Source organism: Musca domestica, unplaced genomic scaffold (assembly GCF_030504385.1).
Source record: "Musca domestica strain aabys unplaced genomic scaffold, Musca_domestica.polishedcontigs.V.1.1 44, whole genome shotgun sequence".
In the NCBI taxonomy this organism is placed as follows: Eukaryota; Metazoa; Arthropoda; class Insecta; order Diptera; family Muscidae; genus Musca; species Musca domestica.
The window spans coordinates 7,987,263-8,012,987 of NW_026712334.1; the positions used below are offsets into that span (position 1 = coordinate 7,987,263).

General features: G+C 35.6%; 1 protein-coding gene across 2 annotated transcripts in view; it reads left to right on the forward strand.

The window, feature by feature from the left end:
• LOC101897641 (eye-specific diacylglycerol kinase) overlaps positions 1-25,725 on the forward strand; it is a 114,481-nt gene that overhangs the window by 76,411 nt on the left and 12,345 nt on the right. For both annotated transcript variants that reach the window (XM_059127358.1, XM_059127359.1), the window contains exons 5-9: positions 3,837-3,963; positions 13,837-14,170; positions 24,663-24,843; positions 24,902-25,311; positions 25,403-25,699. In XM_059127358.1, the coding sequence (XP_058983341.1) occupies positions 3,837-3,963; positions 13,837-14,170; positions 24,663-24,843; positions 24,902-25,311; positions 25,403-25,699 (1,349 nt within the window). The remainder of the gene's footprint in view (positions 1-3,836; positions 3,964-13,836; positions 14,171-24,662; positions 24,844-24,901; positions 25,312-25,402; positions 25,700-25,725) is intronic.

Sequence of the window (25,725 nt, forward strand, 5' to 3'; positions counted from 1 at the left end):
CCATCACCTCACTAAGAATTGATTCTTTTTTGGCAATAAATTAAAAATTATTTTTCATAGAGCCGTTTTTTTCTGTGGAAGACTTATAAGCATTAGAACGATTTATACGTTTCCTAAAATCTATTCTAATCTATTTAATATACACTGGTGGCCAAAACTAATGCAACTTAAATCGCAGAGACAATAAATGTCCTGTAACTTTTACAAAAATAAACAAATCGTAATTATTTTTCCATTTTAAAATGAGGGGTTTAATTCACTTTTAAGAAACTAAAAATAAAAATACAAAAATAATTTTGAACGAAAAATAATATGTGGAAAACTAAAATGACCCAAGTTTTGCTTGGTCAAAACTAAAGCAACTTTTGATTTTTTATTTTAAAATAATTAAATTTTGGTTAGTAGTCGATAGCATAACCATTATTTTTGATAGCAGCTGCACACCTACGAGGCATTGAATCTATGACACGCTCAATTTGATCCTTGGGTGTGCTTTCCCAGTGCCACGCCATTTTTGACACTCCCTCATGCTTCACAGTACCTTTGCAACACTGCGGCTTGAGTCCTTCATTTTTTGGTCTTCTCACCGTAAAATTTTTCACGTCTGAGCCTTTAATATTAAACGTAGACTCATCCCAGAAATAATGTTTTTTCCATTGAGCTTGATTCCACTTAATATTATCGTTTCCGAAAACCTTTTTGATTTTTTCAGATATAAATGGTTTTTTGATGTCTTACGGGCATGCAGACCAGCTGCCACTACTGATCTACGCACTGATCTCGAGCTTATATCCAAAGATTGCTCTCTCACCAATCCAGTTGAACTCTTAAATAGTTGTTTTTTTTATTTCTCTCACAATTTGTGGATCAGTACGGGCTGAAGTTTTCAGGGCCTTCATCCGTTATAGACTGTTACTATTGATCCAGTTTCAAAAAACCGACTTAGTATACAGAAATAATTATGAAATCACATAAATATTTATGAAATATTTCTCGGAAATCATTTTCTGTGATATATTGTTTTGATAGTCACTGATAATTTGCTGTTTTATTCAGGTACTGTGTTTGCTTCTAGCCATTTTAATTTTTTTTTTTTTGGGCAGTACTTAAAAAACGAAAAGAAAAACACATACTGTTGTAAAAAAACTTCTCAAAAAGGATTTATGACAAGCGAAATTGTCGAAGGAAGCAAAAAGCGATAAATATCACAGTAAAAACAACTGAAATTGCAGCGGTTATATGAATGTATAACAGAGTTGCTTTTATTTTGTCCACGCCAAAATCGGGTTAATTGACTTTACCAATCATTATATTTTATATAAAAATGAATTTTGGTCTTATGTTTTAGGGTTTTAAAAAGTGAATAAAGTACCCAATTTAAAACAAGAAAAACTTTCCCATTTTCCAAATTGCTAGAATAGGTTTTGATATTTTTACCGGTTTTGGTACAACGACCACATTAAAGTGCAGTTTGGGATCCTATAACGAACCACTTTTTATCTCCATATTTACTTTTTTTTGGTGAATAAAAAGCCTTTTTTAAGAACTAGATTTCGAAATTGAGTGGCATATCTGCACAGCGTATGAGCAATATTAATATCGACCCCGTTGACGTATGATTATTACATATTTTCGCAATCGCCATCAATACACAAAACATTTATGCCCCTCAAAAAGAAATGTAATAATATTCCATCATCATGCTTTATTACCAGATAAACCCATGAATGTTGCGTTGTTGTTCCGCACCACCATAAATTTTATAGCTCCTGAAAATGCCAGTACTCAAAGAATCTCAAAATAAGTGTTCAAACAGTACAATCTAGGGATTCCAGCATTCATAAAAAAAACCCCACGAACACCGTTTTATTGTGAAAACACATAAATGTTATGATAAAGCTGCTACTTCACAGCCAAGATGAATTTATCTCTAACAATGTAAGCATTGAAGATGAATATCTTCTGCCACTCAAATCACACTAAGTTAGCTTGGGTTCAAACTCGCACAACAACGCACAAGTGTTTTGTCTGCAATGGTAATAAAAATGTTGTGTTTTCGCAATTTACTTAGAGGGTATGTTTGTTTTATTTTTTTCCTCAACTACTCGATTTTTTTTTTAGTTTTCTGCTCTGTGCGGAAAAATGAAAACAATTGTCTGAAGGACATGCCAGTTATTTTATTGTCATTTTGGTTGCATCACGTATTGAATCAGTTCAACAATGTTGCTTTCGCAGACACACACACACACTTACATGTCGTCATCATAAACATCATCATCATCTGTGAAATCCAAATAAAAATGTATGTGTGTGTGTCAATAGTGGTTAAATCTTGTCAGATTACCACTTGACAAGGTCGTCGAAATCATTTTGATTTCAACAACATTTGCACAAAAATATTGAATTAACGTTTTTATTATACCCTACAGGGTATTATGTCTGTGTGCATTTGTTTGTAACATGGAGAAGAAAGCGAGATAGACCAATAGTTACTTTTGAGGATCTTCATAGAATCACTTTCTGACTCAATTTATGAATTTCAGTCCGTCTGTCCGTCCGTCTCTCTGTCCAGGTTTCTCTACAGGTCGCATTTATTATCCAATTGAGATGAAATTTTCCAAACAATATTTGTTTGGCTCAGGACGAACCCTATTGAAATTGATGAGAATCGGTTTAAATTTATATATAGTTCCCATATATGTATATCTTCAACCGATTTCGAGTTAATTGTGCACCAAATGGGCAATATCAGTCCAAAGGACCTGAATTTTGGCACATCCACCCGAATTCAGTCTAGAAGCAAGTACGACAAAAATCGCTTCAGATATAGCTATAGCTCCCATATATATTTTTCATCCGATTTTAGGTTTTAAGTCCCTCACATGCGTAATAGGCACTCCACAACAATAATCTTTGCTACCAGATGCCTTATGGTGCTCAAAATGACCTCTGTCAAATTTTATCGAGATCAGATCAGATTAAGACATAGCTCCCATATATATCTTTGTCCGATATCAGGTTTATTGTGCACCACATGGCTAATACCAGACCAAATTGACTGAATCTTGACAATTCCGACTGAATTTATCCTAGTAACAAGTACATCAAATTTGGTGAAAATCCGTTCAGATATAGCTATAGCTCCGATCCGATTTGGTGTTAAAGTCCTTCATATGCGTTCTATGGCCTCCACAATAACAGGCACTCCACAACAATGATCTTTGCTACCAGATAACCTATGGAACTCAAAATTACCTCTGTTAAATTTTTTCGATATCATATCAGATTAGAACATAGCTCCCAATATATCTTTATCCGACATCAGATTTGTTGTGCATCACATGGCTTATATCAGCCCAAATTAACTGAATCTTGGCAATTCCGACTTAATTCATCCTAGAAACAAGTACATTAAATTTGTTGAAAATCCGTTCAGATATAGCTATAGCTCCGATCCGATATGGTGTTATAGTCCCTCACATGCGTAATATGCCCTCCACAACAATAATTTTGGTACCAGATATCAGATACAGCTCAGAAATAAGTGGAATTCAGCCTAAAATACTGATGAAAATCGGTTCAGATATAGCGGTAGCCCTCATATATATGTTTCATCCAGCTTCGATAATTATCTTCATCCGATTTCATCAGGTATGATCTACTTCACATAAATTCCCAGTATACACTCTCTTTGTTACGGGAGCTCTACCAAATTCGCACGATGGTGTATGATACCCTACACCAGTTCATTATTATTCAATGATTTTTATGTTTTGTTTTTATTTTTGCCATAGTTTTTCATCTAAAATGTTTTTTTCTCTTTGATATTTTTTCAGGCTGTGCAAGGCAAACTCTTTGGTTCCAAGGAAATTGTTGCATTATCCTGTGCCTGGTGTCATGAAGTCTATCACAATAAGGAATCGTGTTTCAATCAATCGAAAATTGGCGAAGAATGTAAAATGGGTAAGTAGTATTTGTTGAAACGAAGCTAAATCCTTGGAAAAGCAAATTTTCTTCAAGGAACTTCATGGTGTATGAGTAATGGTAACACGTATACGTTAGAGGTACCCAGAGAGCGATTTTAAGTTTAATTCTCTATGCAGATGAGTTAAATAATTAATACCACTTTAAATACCAAGGATATTTTTGTATTTCCACAAATATCAACCATTTATGACACAAAATTAATTAATATTGAATTTCAGAAATTGAAATTTTCCAATGTATTCGAATATGCATGTCCTTCAAACTATTGCAATTGCCCTTTTGTCCTCCACTGATAATTCGAATTCAAGTGCAATTTCTAAGAGTTTCACAATTCCACATCACCAGAACTTAATGTTATCTAATTAATTTGCCTGGTAAAATGAGCCTTATAGAAATCCAACAACAACAACAACATTGTCGATGGACCAAAGGAATTCCAATTTAATCATGTAATCGCAAACATCTTATGCATTATTAAATTTCTTCTACTTTAAACGGGGGCCATTTGTATGACAATGACAAGTTAACAAAATGACAGACATGCAAACATTTCATTTTCATTTCGCAACTGACATTTGACAATTATTCTGGCAGCAGTCACAGCAGCATCGAAGTTAGAACTTCTTCTAATGTGTCTGTTGCATGACCCAAGACAATAGAAAACGAAAAGAGCACAAAGACGAATAATTTACTGCAACACTTGTGTCCTTACATTTGTAATGTGATAATTTACAGGATATTATGTGTCAAAAGAAAATTTTCAACAGAATAGAAGTCAAGAGGTGATATGAATTTAACAATGTTTATTATCACACATAGTTTTGAAAATGAATTCCAAAGAAGCTTATCAAAAGAAGAATTTTTTGGGGAAATTTTGTCCTTCATATCTGGATAAAATTGTGAATGGCTTCAATATTATGTGCAAGGTCGAGATAAATTATTCACATGATCAATGAAATTCATACTGGGGGGGGGGTCATTTGGTGCGAATGAGTAGTGTCAACAATCATACGCAACCAGTGCCATTATTAATATTACAAATGAATGATGATTTCGGAGACATATTAAAACTTTTCAAAAATAAGTTGTAATGTTACACTCGTTTTTCTCGACAGATATATACCCTCAGACACTAAATATATTGTGATTACGTTATGATTATTCAAAGTATTGACCCTTCCTTTATTGGGGTAGTTCTGAAGAAAGAAAGTTGCGGGATGAGAGAAATATTAAGATGTACAAATTTTGAAAATAACCGTTTACTTGTTTCACAATTTATAAGATATATAAGTTTTAAAAACTGTGACTCTTCGTGGGGGAGCTACCAGAAGGAGCGGACCGATATCTGTCATTTTCTCAGCAGATCTTATTTTAATAGAAATATTAAGATGTGTGCAATTTGAAGAGAATCGGACTCATATTTCACCTTTTATAACAATTCTAATTGTTCCAAATTGTCACCCTGTGTGTGGGAGGTACCAAAAGGAGTTGTTCCATTTAACCCATCTCCACACCAGATCTTGCGTTAATAGAAACATTGCAATGTGCCGAGTTTAATAGGAATTAGATATTTATTTAGCGCTTTATGAGCTTCATGATTTTTCAAAATTTTGACCCGTTGTGGGAAAGGTACCAGATGCAGTGGTCCGATATATCCCATCTCCACACCATATCTTGCGCTGATGAAAATATTGCGATGTGCCGAATTGAAAAGGAATCAGATGCTTAATTCGCGTTTTATGAGCTTCATGGTTTTTCAAGGTTTTAACCCGTTGTGGGAGAAGAGGTACCAGAAGGACTGATCCATTCTATTGGTTCTTTTTGTACCAGATCTTGTGTAGTTGGAAATATTGAGGTGTGCGAAATTTGAAGATCGTCCGTTACATATTTGATATTTTATAACATTTAACATTGTTTCAAATGTTGACCCTTTGTGGGGGAGCTACCAGAAGGAGTTGGCCGAAAAATCGCTCCTTCACGCCAGACCTTGTGTTAAGAAAAACATTCAAATGTGTGAAATTTGAAGAGAATCGTAGGCTTATTTCGTTTTTATAAGATATGAATATTCAAAATTTTGACACGTTGTGGGGGAGGTACCAAAAGGATTGGTCAGACCTATCCCATCCTTATACCAGATCTTAAGTTGTTAGAAATATTGTTATATGCAAAATTTCAAGACATTTGGACTCTTATTTCAGATTATTTGACATAATTTAAAATTTTGAACCTTTGTGAGGGAGGTATTAGAAGGAGTTGGCTTGTATTGAACATTTTCGCATCTGACCTAGCACAGACACAAATATTAGGATTTACAAATTTTAAACAAAATCGGAAGATCCTTTCTTGTTCCATACGGACCGATAGTTAAACAATAATTTAATGATGTTCCAAATATGGATCAAATCGGATACTGCCTTCGAGGGTTATCGTCGCCCCTGCCAGCTAGCCAGACAGACGGACAGACGGACAGACACCCCTAGATCGAGCCCGAATGTCCTCGAACGGATTTGGTTCAAAGAGACCAAGGGTCTAAAACCGTTATTTCGATGAGGCACGTTTTGGCCATATCAAATGATATATCCCCCATGTAGCCATATGGCTGAGGGTATAATAGTCCGAAAATATCGAGTAGCCCCAAACCATCTGAACTATATTTGTCCATAAAAAACAATGACCCTGTTTTTCATGGAGATAGACCTATAATCACTTTTGAGGATCCTCATAGAATCACTTTCTGATTCGATTTATAGATTCGGTTTGTTCTTCTCTCTATCCATGTAAGATTGTGAACAAAATTCAGGTCACATGTATGGCCCCATTCAAATTAAATTTTACACAAATCATTTGTTTGACTCAAACAACCCTATTGATATTGGTGGAAATCGAATCAGATTTGGATATAGCTCCCATATATAGTGTTGTCCGATTTCATAAGAATTGTGTACCAAATTCGTAATATCAGTCCGAAATGGATGCATTTAAGAATACAGTGCCATGTTTAGACCTGAAACATGTATGCCAATTTTGGTGAATATCGGTTCAGTTTTAGATATAGCTCCAATATATTGAGTCGTCCGATTTATTGTGCACCAAATGTATCATATCAACCTAAATCGGTTCGGCGCGCACATTTTAGTTCAGCATAGAGTGTGTCAAAATTCGAATTATGCACTCCACAACGATGAAATTTGGTACCTGGAATCTTATACAGCTCAGAATCCTTATATATTCTTGTTTGAGCACTTATTATGGTCTATCGTAGTAGTAAAATTCCATATTCTTGCTCGATTATTTTTTGAGATATCTTGTGGTAGAATCCATTTTTATACCCTACAACACTATGTGTTGGGGGTATTATAAGTTTGATTGGGCCAAAAATTATGTAACACCACGAAATATTGATTTCCCACATAGGAAAGTATATATGGATCTTCCTAGCTCGCCGAGCTGAGTTGATCTAGCTATGTATGTCCGTCCGTCCGTCTGTCCGTCTGTCCATGTTAATTTGTAATCACTCTACAGGTCGTAATTATGGCCCGATCTTCACGAAATTTAAAATGTAGGTGGGGTTAAGGTCGGAATAGAACCCTATTTCTTTTGGAGATGATCGCCAAATGTTTAGGGGTTGAAATGCACCAAATACTGAAAAAATGTCGGATTTTGCAGTAGCTATACTGGTCGCAATTATAGACCAATCGACGCGGAATTTCGCATGTAGCTAGAGTTTAGGGCGAGGAAGAAGCCTACCAATTTGGGTGGTCATCGGATAATATTTAGCGGCTAAAATAGACCATATTTTTTTGTTGAAAAAATTCAAAATTTTTCATTAAACCGCGAATATTTTAAATCCCGGCGAAATCTCAAAGCCATGACAAGGTTACTTCTGATCTTTACATTGATGTTAAGATCCAACAAATCGGATATATAGCAAAATATGTGCGATATATATGTCTATCAAAGAGGATATGCTTGAAAGATCTCTTATATGTCGAGAACGGCTGAACTGATTTCGACAGTTCTCATTAATTCAGAATGGCCTCTTGGCAGGAAAGAAAAAACGTCTAAAAAAATCGCATAAAAACATCTCTCTAAAGATGAAAATATTGATTTTTTAAAGTTTTCTCATATTTTTTCAATTTTGTCATATTTTTGGCATATTTTCATTTTGAATTAAACATTTGGTAAAATTTCTACAGCTAACAAAACTAAGCAGTTAGGATATCAGGATATCATATACAGATCGCATTTATGGCCCGATCCTTACGAAATTTTGCATGGGGATAAGATGAGGGTCAGAATAGAAGCCTACTCTTTTTGGTGATGATCGCCATATATTTAGGGGTTGAAATGGACCAAAAAACTGCAAAATTTGTCAACAGGTCGTAATTATTGCCCGATCCTGACGCACATTTGGATGGGGGTTACCGGACATTGCAAAAGCCAAGCAGTTTTGGATGGCCATCCAAAAATATTCAATGTGTAAAGGAGTTTGCCAACTTTTGTAGACAAAATACGAAAATGTCTATTCCAGTGACTTTTTGGAGAATTCACAAATACAGGAAAGACGCACTTCTGACTATTTCGTTAACGCTGATTTCGTTGCGTTTCAGTCAAAAACCAATAATAAATGCTAATCTTTTGCCACGTCTGAGGGATTATAGGTCTTTGGGAAATATTGGTTCCAGATCTAGAAAGACCATTTACGTTCAACATCTACCAATAAATTGGAAATGAGCAAATAAGTTTAAGTTGCTATTATTCGAAAATTAGAGAACGAAACCTGATTGTTTTCTTTTATTATTTGTCACAATATCTTGTGAAATTCTTTCGAGTATCTCGCCTATATAAACTGTATCGTTTATTATAGTGTTGTAGGGTAACGGTCGGCCCCGCTCGACTGTAGCCTTTGCTTACTTGTTACCCTTCTATTAGTATTTTTTATTGTATCTCGAAATAGAATCCATTCTCATTATTAAATGAGTACTTTAATGGTATCTGCAAGTAGAACTCAATCCCAATTCTTGCAGTAGTATTTGTTTAGGTCTTCCAAAGCTAAATCCTTGTATATCCTTAGAAACTCCCACTTTTTCCCGTTTGAGAAGTTATAAATGCTTTCTCTTGTAGAAATCATTCTCATTTGAGTAATTATTAAAGCCTTGATTGTGGACTTATTGAGATCTCTTGTAGTAATTTATGTGTGTCCTTCTCCTCGCTTGTGTAATTATAAGGGTCATTTCTCGGAGTCTTTCTTAAATTCTTATAAAGCTACCTAAGAGTGGAATCCTTTTATTTCCTGACCTAAGCGCTTATTGAAGTCTCTCGTACTGCAGAGCCCTTACATACCAATGATTGCGTCTTTGGAAAATATCTATCTTCAATATTTTGTAATTAAAATTCTCTAATTCAAATTATAAATATTTTTAGAATGTCCTTTGCAAGTTAAATTAATATTCCCAAGTGTTTCGAAATAAATTTCCTTTTCACTTCAAAACAATTTCCATTACTTGAAACCCAGCATGTGGCCAATGATGAAATCTCAACAAATGACATTTGATTTAATCAAGTGTTAAAGAATGCGTTTGACGCCATTATTTTCTCACTCAATAGAGGAAAACGAGGAGGGAAAGACTGACCACACAACAAAGTCATATCACATTGGAATTATATCCCGATTTGTTGTGTGTGTATGTGCGTAGAACATCCAAAGCTAAATATACATATGTATGTATGCACATAAATCTAAAGTTTGTGTTTGGTTTATTTTTTCAAAATGAAAACTAGTGATGACATGTTATGACAATAATAATAACGACTCTAATGCATGCCATGCAGTCGGTGAGATCTCCTCCGACCACATCCAATGCTTGTGGCGTCCTGTAGTTCTGTTGATTACCACCACCACTCTTAGATTTAAATGGAAAACTGAAAAGATTCACAGGATGTCAGAAAGCTAATCAAACTAAATTAATGTGTTGATGTGTGCGGGTGTGTGTGTGTGTGAATATGATGACACCATGATGCTTCTAACTTAATTTGATATTTAAATTCTATGAGATAACATGTCAAAATGCATGGGCGAGTTTTTTTTTTTTTTTTTGGTCCTCCACCAACACACATCACTTCTAGCTGGCTTCACTCAATGACGGAATTGATTAAAAGTGACAAAAATTTGGTGAACCATGTTTACATATTCTATGAATAAACTAAACAAGTTTCCAAACACACACATACATACATATGCGAGGGAATGAGAGAAAAATGCATTTATATGCAAAAAATAAAAGTGATTTCGTTATGCATTTTTGATTTTTTTGTTTATAAAATAAAGTTATTAAAATGAGCATGGATGGGGTTTGGTTGACTTAACTGATACGTATAATTAATATTAATATGACAAGGGGTGGCGTATGACGTTTGCTGTAAGCCATACGCACTAAAGGAACATGTATTTATTTCTTTTGAATTTAGAATGAGCTGATGAATTTAGGTCCAAAATTTAGAATTTGTCCATAAAAAAAAACAAGTTAAAAATATATATACCCATACCCCTAGCATGAATTATTGAAAACTTTAAAATGGTCATAACTCCATAAATATTGAGTTTTCAGCGATTTAAGCTATTATTTGTGATCACTCTTTAAGGCATGAATTATTGAAAACTTTAAAATGGCCATAACTCCTTAAATATTGAGTTTTCGGCGATTTCAGCTATTATTTGTGATCATTTTTTAAAGCATGAATTATTGAGAACTTTAAAATGACCATTACTCCTTAAATATTGAGTTTTTAGCGATTTTAGCTATTATTTGTGATCACTCTTTAAGGCATGAATTATTGAAAACTTTAAAATGGCCATAACTCCTTAAATATTGAGTTTTCGACGATTATAGCTATTATTTGTGATAACTTTTTAAGGCATGAATAATTGAAAACTTTAAAATGACCATAATTCCTTAAATATTGTGTTTTTAGCGATTTCAGCCAATGATCGATTATTTAAATATATTTATATATAGTAAGTTGTAAAGAATCGCTGACTTGTTTCGCAAGTTATAACAGTTAAAATTGATGGATTTCTTGAGATGTACCAAGTTTGAATGGAATCAGATGCTAATTTCGAGTTTTATGAGCGTCATGGTTGTTCAAAAGTTTAACCCCTTTTGGGGAAAGGGGGGGGGGGTGTACCAGAAGGAGTAGGCCGATATATCCCATATTCACAGCAGATATTGTGTTAGTAGAAATAATGGAATGTGTGAAATATGAAGAGAATCGGATGTTTATTTCGGATTTTATAATCGTTTTGGTTATTCAAAATGTTGAGCCTTTGTGGGGGAAGTAACAGAAGGAATGGGCGATCTCTACCATCTTTATAAAAGATCTTATGTTGATGGAAATATCGAGATGTACCAAGTCTGAATCGAATGTTAATTTCACGTTTTATGAGCTTCATGGATATGTCAAAATTTTGAAACTTTGTAGGGGAGGTACCAGAAGGAGTCAACCGATATATTCCTTCTTCACATCAGACCTTGGATTAATAAAAATTATCTGTGTAATTTGGAGAAAATCGGACTCAATTCAAAATACTGAACCTTTATGAGGGAGATACTTGATGGAGAGGACCGATATTGTCCCTTTATATCCAAATCCATTTTAGAAAATTTCGTTTTTGAAATAAGGTCAAAGAGCCCCGCCCAGAGCTTACCCTTAGTTTTTGACCCGGAGAATTTGGGCAATATTTACGCACACGAAGGTTGTGGTCCATTTTACAGCTAAATATAATCCAATGGTCATCCAAAATGCTAGGCTTCTTTCCTGTCCTTAAATCTCTTCTGATGCGAAATTCCGTGTCGAGCGATTACACAATTAGGAAAATTTAAGTTTTTTTTACCCTCATGCAAAATTTCGTGAGGATCGGATGATAATTACGACATGCACATAATACCCTTAAAATGTAGTGTTGAAGGGTGTAAACATTTAGGAAATTTACAATTCAAAATTGTAAGTCAAATTGAAAAAAATCGCATGCAATAAAAAAATGACAAAAATTGTAAAAAAAATGGAACAAAAAATATTCACTTTTTTGCTGGTATATTTTCCGCGATTTTCTGCTTTTCTAGCAAAAGACCATTCCGAATTGATGGGAATTGTGAAAATCGGCCCAGCTGTTCCTGATTTATAAGCAGAATAAATAAGATCAATTCTTTTACATATATTGCACCTATCTTGCTATATATCCGATTCCTTGGCTATTAGCATCACTGTAATGGTCAGAAGTGATCTTTTAATGCATTTGTGATTTGGCTAGGGTTTAAAATATTCGCGGTTTAGTGGAAATTTTCCAATTTTCTTACATAAAAGTTAGGATCTATTTTACCCGCTAATTATTGTCCGATGGCCGTCTGAAATTGGTAGGTTTCTGCCCACTCCCAAACTCTAACTCCATATAAATTTTCGCGTCGATTGGTTCATAATTGTGACCTATAGAGCAACTGCAAAATCAGGAAATTTTTCTGTTTTTGGTCCATTTCAACTTCTAAATATCGTGCGATCATCTCCAAAAACAATATAGTTCTAATCTGACCATAACCCAACCTCCGTTTTCAAATTCGTGAGGATCGGTTCATAATTGCGACCTGTAGCTTGATTACAAATTAACATGGACAGACGGACGGACGGACACACATAGCTAGATCGACTCATCTCGGCGAGATAGGAAGATCCATATCTACTTTCCTATGTGGGAAACCAATATTTCGAGGTGTTACATAATTTTTGGCCCAATCAAACTTATAATACCCCCAACACAAAGTGTTGTAGGGTATAAAAATTAGACTTGTGTAGACTTTTAAAATCTACTAGGGTTTTCCTTTAATTATTGGAAAATTTAAATTTTTTCGACGAGTATTATTCAAGATTTTGATGCTTAATGGGGAGGTACATTAAGAAATTGACCGATAATGCCGATTTCTTCCTATTGGCACATGCTTTATATAAATCTTTGCCATGCGAACCTTCCATCAAATCGGATACTCCTTTCGAGGTGCTTAATATTCATGGCTGAGTGTATGAAAAAAAAAATTATTAATCTTCCCAAAATATTGAGAGGCAGTAATTTTTCCACTTCATCCTTTAATCGCAGTATCTCAACCTCGAAAGTGTATCTTTAAAATGTTATACGGTTATCTAACAATGCACCATACCACTTCTTAATGGATTTCCAATATTCGAAATGGTTAAAAGATTTTCTCTCAAGATTTTCAAATGCCACTTTCCTACCCACTGCTGCCTGCCAAGGCGTCGACGTACAAATAGCCATGACAGGCATTCATTTATTCCAAGTTCTCAATATCCTGGCGATTGCAAAGGACATTTGATGTGATGTTGATTGTTATGGTGTGACAAAATGGAGCAACATCATAATCATTTACAATCTCAATGTGATGTCTGATGGTGGTGGTCTTGGTGCTCCTGGTAGAGGTACTTATTGCATTGGCTTGGCAACTGTTTTCTATGGCTACCAAACTACTTCAAACTGCATGAGTTGACACTTAATGCCAATCAAACTGCCACACACATACACTTGCCGTGCCGGGCAAAGTGCAGTTCTGCTTCTGCACTTCAGACAATAATAATAAAATGTTGCATGGACGACAAATCGTTAAGATTCAATATCGAAATGACAACATCATCAATGTGTCGGGTACTCGGCACCCTAAAAATAGAATAAGAAGCAACACTGAAGAGCATTACAAAAATAGAAAATAATGTTTCTTCATATTAACCCCCCCCCCCCCCCTCCTCCTCTAATCGAAAATATTAAATAATTTATTTGCTTTTCTCTTGTAGGTAATTATGCCCCCATCATTGTGCCACCTTCATGGATCGTCAAATTACCCACCAAGGGTAATTTCAAATCATCGATTCGTGTCAACAACAAGGGTCAACCGAATGCCAAGGATAAGAAAACCCGCGCGGCCAGTAAACGTGGCAAAAAGGATGAAAAGAAGGAGCAACGAGCCTTCATTGTCAAACCAATACCATCGACGGAGGTCATCCCCGTCATTGTGTATATTAATCCGAAATCGGGTGGAAATCAAGGTGTAAAATTATTGGGAAAATTCCAGCACATCTTGAATCCCCGGCAGGTGTTCGACTTGACGCAGGGTGGACCGAAATTTGGGTAAGTAAAAAATCCATGGGAACTTTGTTCTAAATTATATGAATATGCGGATTTATTTTCCTTTCTTCGGGGACTGGAGTGACTATTTTGTATAATTCATTTTATACCTAAAATGAAAACTCTATTGTAAAGAAAACATTTGAAAATTAATAAAATTTAAATCTTAGAGGAGTTGCCTTATAAAAAAAATGCAACAGCCAACCTGGGCGGGGAAATTCTAAGAAATTCTAAACTTTCAAACTCGAACGTCATTTTCAATTTTTTTAATAAAACATAGATATTAAAAAAAAATCGTGCCTCTTTATTATATCATAAACAAGATAGAATGAGGTTATGTATGGAACAAGATATCGTGCAGATGGCCGCAGCGGCTTTGCTGGCACACAAGCGATCTCGTAATGACATTTTCTATAAATGCTGCGGTATTTCATTTATTTTTGCGTAAACCATCGACAAAAGCATTTTGGTCAGAATTTTCCAGAAAAAAAGTTATTCGTGATGGAATTCAAGCGTTATAGTGTGATTTCTTTGTATTTGGCTGGAAAACCACAAGTGGCTATCGTTAGAACACTCCAGCATTTAAATGTGAATAAATCTTCAAGCAGATGGACGGAAGGAAGAACAGAAACATCAGCGGAAATGGTTCGAAAAGTAAAAAATGCGACTTGATCGAAACTCGCGTCGCAGTGACCGAAAAATGGCTCGTGAGCTGAACATATCGTAATATTCCATTCGGCAAATATTGAGAAATGAGCTCGGGGTAAAGCCATTGAAATTTCAAAAAATGCAAGAACTTACACCGCAACCGAAAGAAAATGGACTCAAAAGAGCTTGGCCGAAAGTGGTGAACTGCCGAATTTGGTTTTCGCCGATGAGAAGCAGTTTGTAAACAAACAAAGAGGTCAGCGAAAAATGTGCACCTTCGGTTGGCCACCAGAACTCAAGCGCCGGTCATGGTGATGGTGTGGGCCGCCATAACAACCAATGGTCGCTCTCCGCTCGTATTAATCGACCGTGGCATCAGAATAAATGGCGAATATTATGGCGAAAATATTCTAGAGGGTGTAATAAAGCCTTGGGCACGCAAAAAAAATTTGCCGCAGACCTTGGACATTCCAACAGGACTCAGCACCATCGCACTCAGCACGCCCCACTCAAGAATGGTTACAAGATGGGGTCCTTCGCTTCATTTCAATGGCCTTACCTCGCCATGTATTTCCTCCAAAACGCATTTTCAATTGATTTGGACATTATTTGGCATCTTGGTTTCTAAGGGATAAAAAGCCTTTTCAGAGTAGGTCAATGTTTTAGGAGTAGCGCCCTTATACCTTCAGCCACATGGCTAGAGAGGGTATATATCATTTGATACGGCCAAAACGGGCCGAAGGTGCCCGTCCGTACATCGTTCTGTCTGTCTGACTGGCTGATTGGTGGACACGAGAACTCTCGAAGCAAGTATCCGGTTTGATCCAAATTTGGTACATCGTAATATTATTGTCAAACTTAGATCGAGTTGGCACACACATGTATGATATACATAATTATATCCCTCATAAAAAGCTAAATAAACATCAGATTCTCTATAAATTTTACACATACCTACATTTTTGACAACACAAGATCTGGCGTGAAGATATGGGATATGTCGGACTAACATCTGGTCAAAATTTTCAATTATTATGAAACTCATAAAATGCGAAATAAAAATCCAATTCTCTTCAAATTTCACATATCCAAATAATTCCTATGACACAAGATCTGGTGTGATGGTGATGGGATGCATCGAGCCGTTCCTTCGGGTACTTACCCCACAAAAATGTTGAATAATGCGAAATAAGCATTCGATTTATTCTCAATATTTTTACAAACACAAAATCTGTAGAGAAAATGATAGATATCGGTCCACCTCTTCTGGTATCTCCCCAACGAACGGTCAAAATATTCAATACTTATATCTCTCATAACTTTCTCTCAATCATAGACCTGATGTGCGTATGAAATTTATCGTGTCACTCCTTCCAGTCCTCCCCATAGAAGTTTGAAATGTTGCTTAAAAATCATACACATAACATTGGAAATAAATGTTTGACTTTCCTAAGATACCTCCTGATTTTACCAAGATACCTCCTGATTTTACCTATTTCCAGGGTCTTGACTAAATTTTCCAATCGATTTGGCTAAAAATTTATTTTTAGGCTACTTTGAGGGTATAGAACCATTTAAAAGAAAAAATGTAACAAAGGTGTATATTTGAGTGTACCTCCACTTAGAATTTCTCAATCATCAGGCAATATTTGTTGGGAACTTGGACCTGGAAGGTACCGTTATATGAGGCCATACCACATGCGTATACATATGTTGAAAAAAAAAACACCAATAAAATTACAATATTTTCACTGCCAAACCTTAAAAAGCAAAAAACAAAAGGTTTCTGCTTACAAAGAGAACGCCACACATTTCAAACGTCCCGCAACAAAAGTGCTTAATTTATTTTGTAAAAAACCCGAAAACATTGTACCAAATATATGACAATACTCATCAAACATATTCATGCGGTTGGTGTTGACAAATTTTTCAAGAGCAGAAAATGTTACACTCAGAAAAAATTCATGAGGACAATTAGGCGTGAGATAAAAAAAACTGCAACAAAGTCAAATGCCATAATTTTTACATTTTTTTTTTAATTTTATTGAATGAAAGCAAAAAATGTCGGAAATAGCATCAAATTTTAGAATAAGTTTAGATTTATTCGAATTGGTCACCTTTGGCACGAATTATGGCTTTTAAACGGCAAATGAAACCGTCACACACTGATCGAATGTTGCTCTGCGGTATTTTGGCCCATTCCCGGCGAAGCGCTTGCTTAAGGTGATCGACACTTTTTAGTGCCAACCTTGCTTTCCAAAATACTCCTAACACAATAGTCCATCGGATTGGTATCCGGAGATTTTGGTGGCCATTGTGCGATAGAAATGAAGCGAGGAACCTCGTTTTGAAACCATTCTTGGGTGACGCATGCTGCGTTTTGTTGGAAAGTCTAAGGTCTGCGGCCAAAATGTTTGCGTGCCCAGGGCTTTAATACACCGTCCAGAATATTTTCGCGATAACGTTCAGCATTTATTCTGATGCCACGGTCGATTAATACGAGCGGCGAGCGAACATCGGCTGTTATGGCGGCCCACACCCTCACCATGGCCGGCTCTTGAGTTATTGTGGTCAACCGAAGGTGCACATTTTTAGCTGACAAAATGATACAACTCTTAACATGTTTAACATACGGGCATAATATAACTCATCGATATAACTGTCTTAGAGATCTAGGATCTCTTGAAACGAAATACGTTATTGAACATTTATAGTCGATCAACCCGATCTAGCCACGCCCGTCTGTCCATTGCTCTCAAAGGCATCATCCGATTTGGTGCATACTTAGAACATCGTAATATTTTTGCCGAACTTAGATCGACTTTGGAGATGCCCAATGTCGGTACACCCCTACTCGCACCTCCTCCCAAAAGGAAAAACTTTTAAGTAATAATAACTGTAGTGAAATGTGAAACCGGTTATAAATTTTCGACAAATTTCGTATATGCCAACTAGACAGTATATCGTGCCGACTTTGCTTTCTTACTTTTTTCTTACGATTTTTACCAAATGGTAAAATTCGGTTGAATATGAAAAAATCTATTCAATTCGGGGCTGATATTACATATATGGGCATAACCGTAAAATCGAAGTTATATAAAAAACTGAACCGATCTCGATAAAATTTCGCAGAGGTATTTTCGACCAGTATTTGATGACTGGTGTCAAATACCATTGTTGTGAAGCGCATATTACGCATATGAGGGACTTTAAAACCAAATCGGATGAAACATATATGGGAGCTAGATCTGAACCGATTTTCACCAAATTTGATGTACCTGCTTCTAGACTGAATCCGGTTGGATGTGCAGAAAATTCAGGTCATTTGGACTGATGTTGTCCATTTGGTGCACAATTAACCCGAAATCGGTTGAACAGATATAAGGGAGAGATATCTAAATTTCCATCCTTGGGTCAAACAGATATTTTTTTGTAAAATGTCATCTCAAACGGATAATAAATTCGGCCTGCATTTTGTTCACAAAGTACATGAATTCACAAAAGTACAGGCATGCATAAATTGACTCAGAAAGTGATTCTATGAAGATCCTCAAAAGTAACTATGGGTCTATCCCGCATCCTTCTCCATGTTACAAACAACTGCACAAAGACATGATACCCTTACCACTATGTGGTGTAGGGTATAAATATTAGTTTCAAGTAATGGAGGTGGAATGAATATTTCTTTAATTTCATTTATTTTAAATATTTTAAATTAAGTACCCACTTTTGCCCTCAAGTGTGACTTTGGATGCCACACACACATATTTTAATCGTCACCACTCTCAGTTAATTTATTTCTTTTTTCACCGAAAGTGAATTGATTAATTTCATTGCATTTAGTATCAGTCGCAGAGAGTCGCACTAGAATGGCAAATAAATGTTTTTATTGTTAAATTTAGACCTTCACAATTTATTTGTACTTTTTGCTGTTGCTGCTGCTACTCTTCGAACAGCAACGAAACCAAGAAAAAAAAAAAAACAATGCAACTTTTCAAGAATACACATCTCATTTGAACGAATAACTTTGGCCATTACACGCTTCGGTCGACCAAATTTCTATCGATTCAATTTAATTTAGCATTTACTTAAGAGAAGACCACAAATTACTACTGCTCACCCGAGAAATGATAGGAAAGGTAAAGCCGGAAAAAATATAGACAAAATCTTAACATCTAAAATAATAATCTAATAATAAAAATCGAGAGAAAATAAACACTTAAAATAATAATCTCCTGCCTTTTCTCCAAAGATCTCCTATAGCTGTGAACAGTGCGGTAAAATTTTCCAATCTCGGGCTAATCTGAAATATCACTTACTTTCACAACATACCAAGGGGCCAGGAAAATATATCTGCCCGGTGTCCGAATGCAATCGCCAATTTAAAAATCCCAAACGTTTGAGTGAACACAAACGACGCTATCACCTGGATCGTGAGTCCTATATGTGTGAATATTGTGGCTATAGGACAAAGATCAAATGTAATTTGGTGGTACACCAACGCCGGCATACCGGCGAAAAACCCTATTATTGTGAATTTTGTGCCCTGAGTTTTCCATCCTCGTATCAGCTGAATGCTCACCGAGATATTCATTCGAGAGAAGGGCGACGTCACTGCTGCATTATTTGCGGGGAAACATTTCCCGACCTCAAAACCCTGGGACATCACCAGGAGTCACACTCCAAGGAAAAGAAATACAAGTGTGGAATTTGTAACAAAGCCTATCAACAATCGGCCGGCTTGTCAAGACACAAAAAATGGCATCGAAAACAATTGAAAGCTTTTACGGAAATTGGTTAGTGTGTGTGTGAGAGAGAGAGAGAGAGAGAGAGAGAGAGAGTGAGAGAGTTTAAAGGAGTTTAAAATATAACAAAATGGTATCTAGAAATATTATTCGAAATAAAGAAAAAATTTGTTAAAAATTACACTGTGCGACAAAAATTCCATTTTGTTTCAATAATTGTAGGAAAAATTAAGTAGATTATAAAAGTAGTGATAACAAATTAAAATTGAATACCCTCCACCATTTGGAACGAATTTGGAAATAAAATCCTGAAAAAAATTTGGTAAAATTTTAAAAATACCGAATATTGCCGTTATATTGGTGCCTATACGACGTGGACCCACACAGGCATTATTTGTCATGAGTCATTACCAAATTCAAATTCGGAACTTAAAATAAACGCGAATAATGTAGATAAAATCAAAGTATAGAATATAGGGAGGTACCGTTATATCGGAGCTGTACGAAGACCTGAACCTCCGTAGACAATTTTTTGTCATATTCTGTAGCATCCATACGACATTTCAAACAACTTCGATGAGTATTGTACCTAAACTCATCAAAATACCGAATATAGGTAGGTACTGGTATATGGGGCCTATACGAAGACCTGGACCTGCATAGACAATTTTCTGTCACAGACTGGAATTTCCATTACGAACTCTAAATGCGTCATTTGAAAAAATTTTGGTGAATAAAGACGCTAAAATCACCAAAATACCGAATATAGGGAGGTACCGTTATATGGGGGCTATACGAAGACGTGGACCTGAACAGGCTATTTTCTGCCTTAGGCTGTAGTATCCATTGCGAACTTCAAATACTAAATTTGAAACAATTCCGGTGAATAATGTCCCTGAAATCATCAAAATACCAAATATCGGGAGGTACAGTTATATGGGGGCTATACGAAGACGTGGACCTGCACAGACAATTTTCTGTCTTAGGCTGAAGTATCTATTTCGAACCTCAAATACTAAATTTGAAACTATTCCGGTGAATAATGTCGCTAAAATCATCGAAATACCGAATATCGGGAGGTACCATTATATGGGGGCTATACGAAGACGTGGACCTGCACAGACAATTTTCTGTCTTAGGCTGTAGTATTATTTTCGAACTTCAAATACCAAATTTGAAACAATTTCGGTGAATAATGTCGGTAAAATCATCAAAATACTGAATATCGGGAGGTACCGTTATATGGGAGCTATATGAAAACGTGGACCTACATGGCCCATTTACGAACTTAGCCTGCCTACTGTAAAAATTAACCTGTGTGCAAATTTTTTGCCTTGTATCTCAATTCGTTCGAAAGACAGACAGACGGGCAGACAGACGGACATCGCTAAATCGACTTAGAATTTTACGCTGATCAAGAATATACTTTGTTGTGTCTGACATGAGTATTTCGAGGAGTTACAGACGGAATGACAAAGTTAATATACCCCCATAGTATGGAGGAGGGTATAAAAAGGAATGAATGAATCGCCATTTAATTAAAAAAAATTGTTAATTATTTCGGCATCATATCAATTCAAAATATTATTTGTCTTGAAAAAAAAAAACTTTTCACCTCAATTTAACGCCAGGAATTTAAAAGCACATTTAAGGGTTAAAGTCGTTTTTCATATGATTTTAAGTTAATTTCCTTCGACAAGACATATTTTAAAAAGGATAACGTAAAATTTCATTATGCGTCCCTTTGGAAAAAACTAAGATCAGATGAGGATCATATCAAAACACGGTCCTATATTGGTTATTTGCAGTGCAATTCTAAGAACATTTACAACGAATCTGAATTATATTGTATATAACATCCTTCTGAAATGGTGTTTTTTAGGCTCACGTGGAGGTGTTTGCATAAGCTCACATGGAGTATGGCTTTAGGCCAAAATGAGTTTTTAATATTTGTTAATTCCTGGAGTTTGGGTAAAATCTAAAATTTTAATGTATTCTCTGACCCATAGTATAATTTTATGAGAAATAATTTTGTAGAATATTTTGACTTTCTGCAATCCCGTTTAAAGACTGCCTTTAAAAATTTTTCGAAAAAGGGGCCAAAGACACGTCTTTGATACTTGCTTGAGGTTTAAACTATTAGACAAAAAAATCGTATTGTTATTTGTAATGTTGACCAAAAAACACACATTCAAATGCCGATACACGTGAATGCTAGTTATACACACTCCAACATTCTCTGGAGAGTATATTAACATTGTCATTCCGTTATTCTGGTTCAACGAGAAATTCCAAGGTGATTTACTGATGTCCATCTGTCTGTTGTAATCTTTCGAAGGAATAGATATAGGAGGCTAAATTTTTGCACACATGTGTATTTTGCTAGCAGACAAATTTTGTAAATGGTCCATGCCGGTCCATGTTCTCGTGTGGTCCCCATATAACGGTGCTTGTCAATATTCGGTATTTTAAGGATTCCAAAGACATTCTAAACCAGAATTGTTTCAAATTTGAAGTACAGCCTATGACAAAACACGGCGTATGCAGATCCACGTTTTTGTATAGCTCCCATACAACGATGCCTCCCGATATTCAGTATTTTGAAAATTTTGGCGACATTATTTATCGGAACTGTTTCAAATTTTCGTAAAAGTTCGTAATGGGTACTACAGCCTAATACAGGCCCACATCTTCGTATAGACCCTATATAACGGTACCTCCAAATATTCGGTATTTTTATGATATTAGTGATATTACCGGACCGGAATCGTTTCAAATTAAGTAATTGAAGTTCAGACACAAAAACTTACACAGGTTCTCGTCTTCGTAGACGATATTTTTTTACAGAATTTTTTTTCAAAATTTTTAAGTTCTTTTCAAATGGTGAAGGGTATTAAAAGCTAGGCCCGGCCGTACTTCGCTGTTATTTTATTTGTTAGCTCTACTTTCAATATTTATTGAGTATTCTCGGTAATTATCATGCCATCCACCTTGAAAAGTAGGGTATACAAGGAGGTCCGTCTGTCTATCTGTCTGTTAAAATCACGATACAGCCCACATTATATCAAAATTTGGCATAACAATTTGTATTGTGTCTAGGATGGTTGGTTTTGAAAATGAGATGAGTTTTGGTGTAGCCGCCATGATTAATGATTTTTGCCCCATTTTTTCACGGATTTGTCTAAAAATTGTATTTGTTGGTCATAATGGGCGGTCATAAACAGCGGCAGAACATATAACGATACCCACCGATGTTCGGTATTTTGATAATCCTAGTCACGTTTATCCACGAATTTGTTTCGAAATTTAATATTTATTTAAGAAGATTTGGTGGATGACAATCCTTGATGTATAAATTTTGCTATGGAGGTTGCCGTTTTGGTATGGCCCCCACACAATGGCCTCACCCACTGTTTAAGTTTAACAGCATTATCCAAACAGTCTTACTGGCATTTGTAGTTTAAAATGGAAAACGTTTGAATTCAGATATTTTTAAAATATTAATATTTTAATATTTTATTTTTTTAAAATATTTTCTTTACCCAATGGTGGAGGGTATTAACATTTCGGCCGGTCGAACTTAATGTGTTTTTACATATTTTTTGTGTTGCACAGTGTAATATATACAAAAGTTTAACATATTCAAATTAACATATCACAAATTAACAATTTCAAAATATTTTCCCTGTCTACATAAAGAGTGATTGAGCGTCGTGCAAAATTGGACTATTCTATATTAGATCGCTCAATTACGATGTTTGTTTATTTTCTAACATTTAATGAGAATTTTGGAAAATACAGCTCATCTCAGCCCAAGTTCAACATTTTAAAGTTATAGGCCAGACTAATTGATCCATAATAATACTATACATTGCTAACTATTAATACCAATCGCAACCTTAAAATATGAATTTCCGAAAATCACGCCTTACCTAGCCCAAGAGTAACACTTGAGCAAAATTTATTATTTTGGCTATTTTGACTTTTCAATAGAATTATTTCTCCTTTTCGTACAACTATTTCGTGTCTCAAAAAATCTGGCTTATGCATCACGGGTGACACTCATAGAAATTGTCAAAGTTCTACCTATTTTTTAATTGGCCTAAACACTTTTCGTAGCCTTGAAATACAGAATTCAAAGTTTTAGCTATTATCTAGAGCTCAATAACAATTTTGTATAATTTTTATACCATTAAGAAATTTTTAATTTTCTTAAAGAACTATTTCCAAAATATGCCACCCCCTTAACGATTTTCAATTTTCTTAAGGTTATAGGTATTATTGATCGATCCATAATAATGATGCATCATTATGTACCTGTTAGTACTTCCTGGTCCAAAATCCGGTCTTATAACAATCTTTATTGAAATTTTAACAATTCCAGCTCTTACCGATCCTTCAATACAAATCAAGAAAATATAACTGACCTTGTGAAGGACATGAGAAATTTTATTTTTTTTAAATCCACTATTTTTGGACAGAAAACACTCAATTTTCGCCAGGAAATCCTTAAAAAATAATCTTAGAACCCCATGTTTTTTACAAGAGCTTGATTTGTGATCAGGAATCCTTAAAATATATAATATATAATTTAAAATATATAATATATAATAAATAAGTCCTTCAGTACTAGACCACAATAGTCTCTAAAATAATGTCCTTAGCAAAAGTGTCCTTAAAATATTTGCAATAAAAAACAGAGAGCAATATTATTGGTAAGAAATTTTAAAAAATATTTCTAAAAGAATCAAGATTTTTTCTGAAGGTCGTTAAATTAAAATAAAAAAACTCCAAAAAATCTTGGCCAGTAAGTCCGTAAAATGCACTGTGTTTCGTACTAGAGCTATTAGTAAGAGCCATAAATTTTGTATGTGGATCCCTTTTCACTCATAAAATGCCTATTTCTCTCATAAAAGCTATAATTTTTTTCGCAGAGTCAGCCTTCGGTAAGATTATTGAGTCTCCAGAGATTAAAAATTTAATCCTTTGACGTAAAATTTTAGTTTTTTTTTGACAATATCTCAGTCCCTGAATTAGTCTTGAAGTTGTCGTCTTTAATTTCAAAATCCTGTCTTTAATTTACGAATATTTGTATATTTCAGCTTGGAATTGTTCCGTAAAGCCCCCAATTTGCGAATCCTGGCCTGCGGTGGTGATGGTACAGTCGGTTGGGTACTCTCCGTTTTGGATCAGCTAAATCCTCCCATACAACCCCCGCCTGCTGTTGGTGTGCTACCTTTAGGTACAGGAAATGATTTGGCTCGGGCCCTGGGATGGGGTGGTGTAAGTACTGAAAAAATATTCCAAAAAATACCATAAAACTAATATTATTTCTCAACAGGGTTATACCGACGAACCGATTGGTAAAATCCTCAAAGAAATCGGTATGTCACAATGTGTGCTCATGGACCGTTGGCGTCTGAAAGTCTCGCCCAACGAGGATGTGCCCGATGACAATGTCGATAAGAGTAAAGACAATGTCCCTTTGAATGTGATCAATAATTACTTCTCCTTCGGCGTGGATGCCCATATTGCCTTGGAATTCCATGAGGCACGTGAAGCCCATCCGGAACGTTTCAATTCTCGTCTACGTAATAAAATGTATTACGGACAAATGGGCGGTAAGGATTTGATATTGCGTCAATATCGTAATCTGTCACAATGGGTGACATTGGAATGTGATGGCCAAGACTATACGGCCAAATTGAAGGATGCCGGTTGTCATGCTGTGTTATTCCTCAATATTCCAAGGTAAGGAAGCGTGTCACAAAAATTTTGGAAATATCAGACAAATTTATGGTTTTAATAAAAAATGTGTGTGTGTGTTTGTGTTCAATTACAGCTACGGCGGTGGCACTCATCCTTGGAACGACTCATTTGGTCAATCAAAACCGGCCATTGATGATGGTCTCATCGAAGTTGTTGGCCTCACAACCTATCAATTGCCCATGCTGCAGGCCGGTCTCCATGGCACATGCATATGCCAGTGCCGTACGGCACGTATAACCACTAGAAAGACCATACCGATGCAAGTGGACGGGGAGGCGTGCCGGGTGAAACCCTCCATCATAGAAATGGAATTGTTGAATAAGGCCATTATGTTGGCCAAACGTAAGAGTCGTCATCCTGCCGATGTCCAGTAAGTACACAAATATAATAGTCATA